Raw genomic sequence first — 11,312 nt, forward strand, 5'->3', positions numbered from 1 at the left:
AGCTCTACGATTGTCGCCTATTACACATACACACTATAGCTAAGAGCCCGTCGTATGTCGCTTTGTTGTTAGTAGACTGGGCACGCCGCTTTTACGCCAATTCGTAAAGACATCTGTTGTGGACGGAGCTGAAGAAGAAGATACGCGCTATACTAGAGTGAAAAGTTTTTGTTAGTTTGGATGATCGGAAGTTAATAACTATAGTTTAAACATCAGACTAGATTTCATTGAGTTTAATTGTTGAGCGCAAATGTTTTATCACGTATGTTTAATTTTAGCTTTTGTAGTTTTACCATATTAAAAATTTTAGTAAGGCCTCAAGACCACCCTGTACCTGGAACTCAATGACGTTAAAGCTCGAATCTCACTAAAATCCGGAACGGTATTATCGAACCGTTCATCTTTTCATGCTTTAAAAATTAACCTGCTAAACTTGCACTATAAGATGCAACAAAAATCGTGTTTACTAAGAAGATTACTGACTCGCTAGCTTGTTCCAGCTTTAACTGTATATAATGTTATATGCTGCCAGTTTGGCTGCTAAAGTACAAGGTGTTTTAGGTTTGAGGTTTTCATTGACTTCTAGTCCCAGAGTTGATACTCTGAAAGGAACACGCACTTGGCTAGGCCCAGACTTGGATATTGTACCTCCAACTACCTGGTTGGTCAATTTGAAATACACCCCTAAACACTGGGAATTGCCTAGGGGGCACCCAGGTTTCATGCCCCACTAAACATACCATACGATTCGGAAGCTATACAAATAATTTCCTGATGGTGAATTTAGCTTGTTTTGACCTCAAAATCACCATTGAACTGTGTGAAGAAAGATATGAAAAACATGGACCCTTTCACTGGCTTGACTGTGGAAACCACTCTAAAGTAGCAAATTTACTGACAGTACCCCATGGTCTGAAAACCCTCCCCCCATAAATGTGATTTTGGGCCGAGCCTAATGGGCCTTTTGGGGGGAGAGTATCAACCCTGGGCTTCTAGTCAGTCAAATATTTGCAGTTTTAGATTATCTTTGAATTACTTTTGATGAGGTGAAAGACACTTTGTCACTGTTGGTGTAGTGAGCGTGCCTCATATGTTTAGCCTAACAGTGTGTCATGACACAATTGGCTCGGGGATCAGTAATACCCTAGCTTTATCAATTTTGAGGCACTTAAAATGCAATTTTCCTTGAGTAACAAATAGTATTTTTAGTGCCTAGAATACTGCTAGAAATGATTTGAGTATTTTCTTATGTTAAAAGCGTTTTTTTTTTATTGAAAGTTTACTTCAACAGCGCACAAGTATCATGCTCAAAGGCTGTGCCATCATTAATCAGTTAGAATCATTAATTGTTGGGCATAGAAAAGCATCCTTTTCATATGTGTCATGATCACAGAAACCATGGTTAAGTCGGAATTATAAGATTCAGAGTTATCTAGACTAGCAGAAGGAGAAAATTCTCCCAGTTATTTTGCAAAAAGAATTTGGATTCTAGCTTAATTACAGCAGATTTTATGGTCAAAAAACTGAATGCATGTTTACCATTAGTGCGAAAACATAGTTCCGAGCAAACTGGCATTAAAGTTTGAGAAACGAAAACCAATGCACAATTTTGTTTACATTTTAAAACTTCATAGCAACCAATGTCAAGAAGTTGTGATATTTATCTAGATTTATGTATTTTTATCAAACGATTATGCTGAATTTAAACATCTAAACAGGTTTTAGCTGGTTATCATAGAAATAGCTGTATATTTATTAGAAAATGTATTACTTAATTTTGCAGACATTAAAACGGCTTGGCAGTACCGCGATAATCATCTTAATCATGGGCACAGCCAAATCATCAACAAAATATTTAGAAAAATAACAACAATAACATATTGCACACCATCGGTCACTCTATACTTTGATCCTGTAAATTCGAATAATTATTCTTATAATTAAATACTGTAATAACCTTGTAAGAATCGTTAGGAAAATAGCATCGTAATTCCCTTTACTTTCACTGCTTTTGACATCAGCTGGAATACTAAAGTACCCATATAAGTGTCCAAAATGTCAATTTTGGACACTTATATGAGTACTTTAGTATCTTTAAAATCGGCAAAAAATAAAACGATTATATTTATCGGATGCCATTTTTCAGTACTTCCTGTTTAGCATAGCAACGGTTTTAAGGGTTTTTTCTGAGGGTTAAAGACTTCTATTGGTTAAACTGGCTTCAGATACAGAAAGATCACTCTTTGATTGGTCCAGATGCACATATTACAAAAATCGTTACCAATATTATAAATTCAGTTAGTGCAACTTTAAAGTCGGATAACTCAACTCCGTGATTTGCGACTTAACCATGGTTTCTGTGACCGCGACCCATATGCTGCAACCTCACTCTTTCGTTGAATTTGAATCAAGTAACACGTTGAAGTAGTGGACTGAACAGAAGGGGTTGAGCTAGCATTGTATTTTTTGTACTCGCTTTTGTACTTTGCTCTTGATTCCAGTCTCATTTACTCAGTTGCACTATACTTCTGTCTTGTAAAAGCTTCATGAAGCTACTTTTAGGCTTACCTGAGATTGCTCTAAATTTTCAAAAGTTGCAAAGCTGGTCACTGCCTTCGGGGCAATACTATTGTAAGTTTTATTTTGAAACTTTGTAAGTAGTCACAACTTCTAGATAAATTGATCAATCCCGCCCGATGTCAATAACAAGAGACAACAATAATGATAATGTATTAATATGTGAGACAGTTTTACGGTTTTCTGTGTCTGTTTATCATTTTTATGGCAGTGAAGGAAATTTTGCCACAGCATAACAGACTTCAGCCTGAGGTCTTTTCCTTTGTAGGTGTCTTTAGACCATGAAGTGCTACTACATCCTCGCTACTTCGGTCCAAATTTACTAAATGTTGTGAAGCAAAAACTTTTCAGTGAAGTGGAGGGCACATGCAGTGGCAAGTGAGTAGATGTTCTTCAAACCTCAGATGTTGCAAAATAGAACATGGTTTACCTCACCACTAATAGCAAAAAGGCTTTTAAAGACGATTTTCAAGTCATTTAGTTTTATGCTAGTAGCGTGTAGCTTGTTGACATTTTAAAAGCATTTCGCCTTGCGCTTAATACATTCTTTGTTATAATAAGTCAATAGGAACACATTTCTATTTCAAATAAAATGATCTCTAACCTGTGACTTCTAATATTGTATTGTGATTATTAATTAATTGATTAGGTTGTAAAAGAGCGATTTTTATCAAATTTCGAAGATTTCACTTTAATCTTTTTTTTTAAACAAGACACGTTCTTGCTTCTAAAAAGAATTGAGAGTCTTAAGTCTTTTTGGAATCAAAAAAACTTTAAAAACAGTAAGCACTTAAAAACTAACTTCTACTGTTTTATCTCTCGAGTTTCATTCTTATTTATAGTACGAGTTCTTTACAGATATGGCTTCGTCATTGCTGTTACCACAATCGACAGCATTGGTTCAGGTCAGATCTTAGCTGGCAGAGGCTTTGTGAATTACCCAATAAAGTATAAAGCTATTGTGTTTCGTCCCATCAAAGGAGAGGTCATTGAAGCCATTGTTACACAAGTAACCAAGGTTAGAATTACACCTCCCTTTGGTTATGGTAAAGGATTTTGGCATGTTTGTATTGGCAATGATCTGACTGACACCTGCAACCATGTGTCACCACTTACTTAAAAAGGGGAATTATCTTATAATTATGAACCTATTTAGATTGGCTAGAGAATTAAATATTGTCAAGTTCTACTCTAATCAAATATGGTCATTGTCCATTTCCATTGTATGCTTTCAAAGTCTGCAACGGTGTTATATGTTATCACTAGCTACTTTTTATTAAAGGTTAACTGACAGCATTTTAAAATTACATTTGTTAATACCAATATAATCATGATATTTCATTTTCAGCTATGTTTTTGATGTTTAAGAATGAACAACCTGTTTTGGAGGCTGTTGTATAAGGTCATTATTTTGGCAAAATATAATTGTATGAAGTATGCTGCCAATGCTGATGATTTACCAATGCATGAACACAAGACAAATGTGCATCTGCTGTTGGTTGTGCTAACACATTTCCCCATCTACTCATCACACTGCATTGTTTTAGTCACGTAACATAGCAGGTGATTATAATACAAAGAGTAAAGTAGATGCCACATATACAGAAAGAGTCTCGTATTTGTATCTTTCGAATTAATTTGTGGGTAGTGGTTATAGAATTACATCAGCCGGCTTGTGTGTACATCATGTGGAGTGCCCCAGCAAGATATTCTTCCTTGATACAAATTGGAAATTTAAAAGTAAAGTTTTGCCATTGTCGGAAGTCATCTGTTTAAAACCTACATGTATTAACGCTTCATTTGTTTTCATAATTAAGGATTTTTAACAAACAAATAATCTAGTTAAAAAACAAGCGATTTTAATACAATCATATAGCGTCACAGGTGTTTCCGGTCGAAATTTTGCAAAGATCGTGAATCCTTGTGTCTATTTTTATGTTGATAATGTTGATAAAACCTGATATTTGGTCAGAATTACCCAAACATATTGAAGCCCCGATCTGTAGTGTTCTCTGTTGTTGGTGCTGTAACAATGTGTGCTGTCAGTTAGCCTTTAATTTTCTCTGCCTTTACTTAATCTAATATTTTGTGACTTTGACTGGACATTTCTACTCGTTCGAGTATTTCTCAGGGTATTTTGGCCAATGAGCAAAAAGTACCTTGAGTGTAGAACCATGCAGCAGGTGTTGGTTCTAACACAGGATTTTTCAAGAGCCTACTAAGGCTTATGGGTTTGATAAGGAATCAGCATCACTGATTGAATTTTTTGGTCATTTATGTGAGAGTTTTTTATAAAGCATGTATTTTGATATAAAATTTTTAATTTGTTTGTACATGCAAATGATTGTTTGACAGGTTGGCATGTTTGTCGATGCTGGCCCGCTCTCCTGTTTCATATCTAAGCATGTAAGTACGCATATCTTTTCATATATTTTGTAATAAAACTTATTAAAATATTTCTGACATCTCGTGCAGGTGATTCATCCATGTTTGAACACAGTGCGACAGCATACTAGTAAGCCACTGATGACTTCTATAAAAGAATGAAGGGATAGATGGAATCGATGTCTGAGAGACTTAGGTCATTTGACTTCATGCGCAGTATTAAAGTTTAAAGGTCCAAACACACTAGACGATTTTATCGTTAGCGTCATGAGGAGGGCGGAGATATCGCCGGAGTGTGCCTAAATACACTTGAGCGATTCGCTAGCAAACAATATAATGGGCAAGCTCACAAACTGCCAATAATATTCCGTATCATTAGTTTCTTCGGAGTGGTTAATAAATTTAGGTAATTCAATATGGCGCTGTCTAGGCAACAGCGTAAACAACTTCCGCTTTTGTTATAAAATCTATCTCACTTTCTCGGATTGTACACTGCCTACACTACAAGAAGACATAAGTAAAAACGATTATTGTATTTTTAACTATAATATTGTACGATTTTTATATGTATTTTATTTTGTAGTAGTTTTTTATATTTAATTTACTAAATATTTACTATTCTCAAGATGGTCAACCTGCGCAATGATTGACTCCAAATGTTGGTTTTCAACTCGGATTTTGTGTAATTTTAGTTTGTTATGGTGTACAGGGCTAGAAGTGCTTTCCTTAAATTTATGAACAATTCAGTGTTCATTCTGAAGATGTTTCAATCGCAACAAAATAGTAAATTGTCGCTGCTGTACGTTGGTGAACATTGATAAGAAATAATTACCCGCCATAAAATTGCATTCTGGTAAAAACCAACCAATCGAAATGCATCTCGCTAGCGATATTAAAGTTGTGTAGAGAAAGTCTAGCATTATCGCTCTGCATGAGCTCGCTGAGCGAGTTCTAGCACAGATTAGCTCGACGCAGCGCGATATCGCTCTAATTATCGCTTAGTGTGTTTTCAACTTTACCCTAATGCGAGATAGCAACGTGCGTATATGCAGAATGAGTTCTGTTGCCTCGTCTAGTGAAAATTAGCTTATTCTTATTATTTTGGAAAATCTGATAGGAGATTTGGGTTGCCAAGCAACGAAAGATTTTGCCTCATCCAACTAATAACTTCTGCAAATTAATTAGGGCAGTTTTTATATTAGTGTCGATGTTGCATTATTCAAACACTTTATTTTCTGGGCTTCTATCTTGCTATTAAACCTCATTCGTATTGATTGCCGCTCATACATCTTTCATGCATCAACAGCTATCAATATGAACCAGTGGAATCATCAGATGCTGTATTTAGCAGTAAAATGTTATTGTGGTTTTTGTTTGATGAAATTTCTTCAAGTGTGGTACTGACGATGGAAAGACGACTTTTTCAATCATGTTCTCAAGTACTTTTCCTGTTGGTAAGAAATGTATGAAGAAGTATTTTTACTAGCGACATGTTTGGTATAAAATTTTGTGTGTGGTAGGCTAGTTAACCTTGACTTACATAGTAATGCCTTGTGTATAGTAGGTTAGTTAATCTTGACATATATAGTATTACCTTGTGTATGGTAGATTAGTTAATCTTGACATATATAGTATTGTCTTGTGTAGGGTAGGCTAGTTAACCTTGACTTATGCAGTATAGTTTTGTTCGTGGTATAGTAATTAACCTTGATACAGGGTCTACTGTTGACAGTCGCCCAACAGCTAGTCCAAAGGTCGTCAACCCGTGTTTGCCAAACTGGATACGGATCTTTGTCCAGTTTCGTGTGGTTCTTACATTCATGATGAATTTTGTGTATGTCTGTTACAGCAGTGATTTTCAAGCAATGTGCCATGAGATATTGTCAAGTTTACCGAAGTAAATTATCAGTAAAAGGCCTTACTTTCAAACTTCATTTTTAGTATTAGTGGCTGTTGTCTGTCTGTTCATTTTTGGGGTCATAAAGCGCAGAGAATAAGTATTTGCACAATTATTTTTTGGCTCAGAATGATGCCCGATTAGCGCAGTTGGTTAGAGCGTTAGGCTGCCAAGCGTAATATCATAGGTATGAGCCTCGTACCAAATAATGGTTTCTTGGATGGGGATAAAGGCTTCGGAAGGTCGCCAAGAGCTTCGTTTGTCTTTTTTTATAAATTTTGCTTTGTAGACATGTACTGAACATCGAACTGAGAGTTTATTTGTAAGGCAGTGCACAGCGTTCATGGTTTCAAATGACTGACCTGTGGCCTTACTTCTGTAGGACTCTTTTTTTATTGTCATGTTGATGTGTGACATTTATAGTATATCTAGAAGAAGTTACAAAGGTCTCTTTGCTTACGTGAGAGGAAAAGACTGGGGTAGTTCATATGTGCCTATGTGTGGTGTGATTCCACACATATGGCCTATGTGTGGTGTGACTCCACACATATCGCCTATGTGTGGTGTGACTCCACACATATGGCCTATGTGTGGTCTGACACCACACGTATGGCCTATGTGTGGTGTGGTTTTTGTGGTAACACAGTAAACACAGTTGGTCTCTAACTAATTGTCACCCCTGAGATAGTCTCTCTCATATACATACAAGTAATATTTAATGAGCTTTCAGTTAGATCTATCATACTGTTGCTATCTGATTCTCTAAGGTTCTTGGTCTCACGTATCTGTTCTGATAAAGGTGATGGGAGCCATATGAGTTTTATCCTTTGTGGTTATATGCCGCATATTTATCCACTACTTGCAGTCGATACCAGGAGACATGGAGTATGACCCAGAATCGACTCCTCCATGTTACAAGACTAAGGAAGAGGTACAGGCGTTTTCCTATTTGCTGTTAATTTTAGCGTTTGTTATCTTTGCATGCTTATCAGCATCTCGTTTAGTTAATTGCCTTTCACAAGTCTATATTCAATTTAAATATATTCGATTAACTAAGAAATTATTGAAGTACCACAGTTTATCGTCAGCGCAATTAGAGTTATGGAATTGTTCTTCATTCAATTCAACAAGTAGTGTGGACCATTTTTGTATAGCCTATCGTGGTTCTCATTGCTAGCACTCTAAATTTGTAATAACAGATTTTCCTCTGACTAGTTTTGCCAATAATTTAATAATCAAATAGTAATAGCTATTCTTAAAAAACAGCTCGGTCTTTGGAAGTCTAATAATTAATGTTTATCTGTTAATGGATCCTTGGAAGTCTAATAATTAATGTTTATCTGTTAATGATGGGGCCACCAATTATCAAACTTTTTTAAATACTGTTTGTAAAAGGAGCTCATGGAACGCTACAATGGATGGCACAAAATTATGCATATGAAAGTGCTATATTTTGTATTAGAGCTTTTAGCATGCTTTTTCGTAAAGGTTTAATATCGAGCAATTTGATATTGTCATAGTTGGAGGAGGTAACTCCTTACACAGTATTTTCAACACTGTATTTGTTCCGATACAATTGTTTTTTAGCCTATTTTACCTTTTGAACTTTTATTTGTTTGAATCCTACATTTTTTTATTTTGTAATTTTTTTTCTGTTTATATCTTTTCGAAGTTGATCGTGTTTCTCTCTTCAGGATGTTGTTATCCAAGTCGACGATGAGATAAGGGTGAAGATCATTGGTACTAGAGTTGATGCCAATGACATTGTGAGTGCTTTACAACCATAGATATATAAACCTATTTATATATCTATGGTTTATCTAGGTTTATATATCTATGTTTACAACATGAGTTTTTTGCTGTTTGCAAGCTTTAGGAATATTATTATTATGTGATGCGTTAGCATTTATGTTGTACATATGTTGTTGTGCTTACACCCATTTTACACAAAATGGTCCCGAGTTATATCTATGTTTAATTATCTGGGATATGTAACACCTATAGAGCAATGCTAGTTTGGCTACATTTACATTTTCACAGCCTTGCTAGTCGACTTTAAAAGTTCAAATTTAAAAGAACTAGGGATTGGTCAATTTTATTTAGTTTTAATTTTAAAACTTGCTATCAACTTTAGGCACCTTTGATATACATAAACATAAAAAGCATTGTGAGAGTCAAGTACCAGGGTTGTCATCCTGTTCGCCAATAGCTTTCCAGACTCTGTAGCTCAGAATCTTCATGCTTAATAGAGCTACTAATTGTGTTCTACACTATACATTTATTTGTTGACTGAAACATTTCATCAATTGATCTAACAAAGCAACCGTTTTCATGTCTTTATATGATATTCTAAAAGATGTTTCTGACATCCAACGGATATAAACTACCCTGTTGCTTGTCAATTTTTATAGATAAGATGGTTGGTGTTTCTTCGATAGTTTCATAATGACCATTTTTATAAGTAAGCAGATTACCGTTTTCACCAAACGTGCAACCATTGGCCAAAAGGGATCAATAAGATTGTATTGGACCAATCAGGTACAAGTGGTGTAGAACTGTCATTATCTATACATACCGCACCTTTACTGCACCTTTGTACCTACATCGATATCACTTACTGAGGCATTTCCAGTACTGAAGCTTTTTGTACTTGATTACAGTAATCTCTTACCTCTCAGAGTTAATCAGGACCTGCGCCTCTTGTGAAGTAAACTTCAGCGAAATAGAAATTTTTTCTAATAAAATCACTTTTTTATTTATTATAAGTATTTTCCTTTTTTAATTCAGTTCATTAAATGATTTTGATAGTTGAGGGTATTTAAAAGGCATGTTGAAGGGTGTCACAAGTACTTACCACTTTTACACTCCGCATTATATAACAGAAAAACAGGGAGCCACAAAACTGCTCTCATAATGATGCTCATGGAGAGGTCTCATTGGGCAAGAGCATGAAAGATTTTTTATATTTGTTGTGTTTAATTCGGTGTTTAATTCATTCAGTTTCAATTCATTTCCTTTAGTTTTAAATATCTTTTAGCAAGCAAAGTACTGAAGCAGAGAATTTTTAGCGATTTTCAGGATCACCGTCTTTATGCTAAAAAAAGAAGCATGATAAGAAGTGTCACAACCACTTAGCACTTTTATACTTCACATAATATAACAGAAAAACAGCGCGCAGCGACGGCGGGTATCACAATGATGCTCATGGAAGGGTCTCACTGGGCAAGAATATGAGAGAGATTTATAAACTTCATGTATTTTAGATTTTATTGTCAATTTTTAAGGAATGTTCTTTACCCGCGAACACTGAAATAGCAAGGATTACAGTATTGATTCTGTATAACTGCTGAATTCTCCAGCACTGCTGTGCTGTATGTGTTTCTAGCTAAGCGAAGTACATTGGAGTGTATGCCGCATCGGTTTGGGTTTTATGACCATGTATGGAGATACGTTACAGAAACTGCTAGCTATTTTGATGTCTATGTTGTAGTTTGCTATCGGGTCTCTGATGGATGATTATCTCGGGCCAGTAGGATAGAACCTGATGACATCTCCATGAGATCACTGTAATCTTTCTTGTACATAATTATGATACATTGTCTGTAATATAAGTAATATTGCACCAATAACCTGCTTTTATCATACACGTAAATGGCATTTAGTGACAGGTGTCCTATACTGCATGATCAACTTATATGATTTTGTTGGTAACCTAGCTCAGGCATAAACATATATAATCACAGATGCTATTTTCTTTATTTCGGTATTCATGCCATCAAATATGTGAACAAAATTTAAGCATTGCTCAAGTACTTCTAAAGGAAATTCTGCAAATGTTGAAAAACTAATGCAAACTTGATCGCACTGGAGCAGTTTTATTATTTGCTATCTAACAACCATTGGAAAAATTGAGCGATGAGGTAACCTTCACGTAATGTTTTCCGAGACCTTTCTGAAATATTAAATAGCAAAATAATACAGTTTCAGCATTGGGGGAAACAATCTATGAAAGCAATAGTTCAGTTAGTCGTTGGTTGTAACATTTTGGAAAAGGGGAACATAACTCTGGATGCTTTTAAACGCTAAAGGATATCAGCGATGTGTTAATCTCATGATAACAGTTATTACTTTGACTACATACCAGCATTCTTTACTAGTTAGAGTGAGTAGGTCATCCAATGCTTCATGCATGCCATAACTTACCAGATGTTATTTTTACACTGCAAGGGTAATATCTTACATACCTTATCTTCTATCTATATACATGTATATGTATTTCTCAAAGTATGTTTGTGGATCTGTCATTTCGGCTATATCGCACACTGATTATTTTACTGATGCAGCCACGCGTTACGATGCCTGTTAAAAAATATTTTTCGCAAGGTTTGATTAGTATATCTTGGGCCAAGGCCAATTCTTCTCGCGCGGACATTCATATTGTTTCCGTATCGTC

The 11,312-nt window shown here is 35.4% G+C and overlaps 1 protein-coding gene across 1 annotated transcript; it reads left to right on the forward strand.

Moving 5' to 3' along the window:
• Positions 1-112: 112 nt before the first annotated feature.
• On the forward strand, positions 113-10,601 carry LOC137396213 (DNA-directed RNA polymerase II subunit RPB7-like). The gene is made up of 7 exons (XM_068082394.1): positions 113-262; positions 2,846-2,955; positions 3,436-3,595; positions 4,933-4,983; positions 7,725-7,790; positions 8,554-8,625; positions 10,350-10,601. The coding sequence occupies exons 1-7, from the start codon at positions 251-253 to the stop codon at positions 10,395-10,397; spliced, it is 519 nt and encodes a 172-aa protein (XP_067938495.1). The 5' UTR covers positions 113-250; the 3' UTR covers positions 10,398-10,601.
• The last annotated feature ends 711 nt before the right edge of the window (positions 10,602-11,312 follow it).

The sequence above is a fragment of the Watersipora subatra genome, chromosome 5 (genome assembly GCF_963576615.1).
Source record: "Watersipora subatra chromosome 5, tzWatSuba1.1, whole genome shotgun sequence".
Classification (NCBI taxonomy): Eukaryota; Metazoa; Bryozoa; class Gymnolaemata; order Cheilostomatida; family Watersiporidae; genus Watersipora; species Watersipora subatra.

What these genes read in the sequence shown, in the direction of transcription:
- LOC137396213 (XM_068082394.1), top strand. An exon ending in CCTGTTTCATATCTAAGCAT is followed by an intron (nt 4,984 to 7,724) that starts GTAAGTACGCAT and finishes CACTACTTGCAG; the next exon opens with TCGATACCAGGAGACATGGA. An exon ending in GTTACAAGACTAAGGAAGAG is followed by an intron (nt 7,791 to 8,553) that starts GTACAGGCGTTT and finishes TTCTCTCTTCAG; the next exon opens with GATGTTGTTATCCAAGTCGA.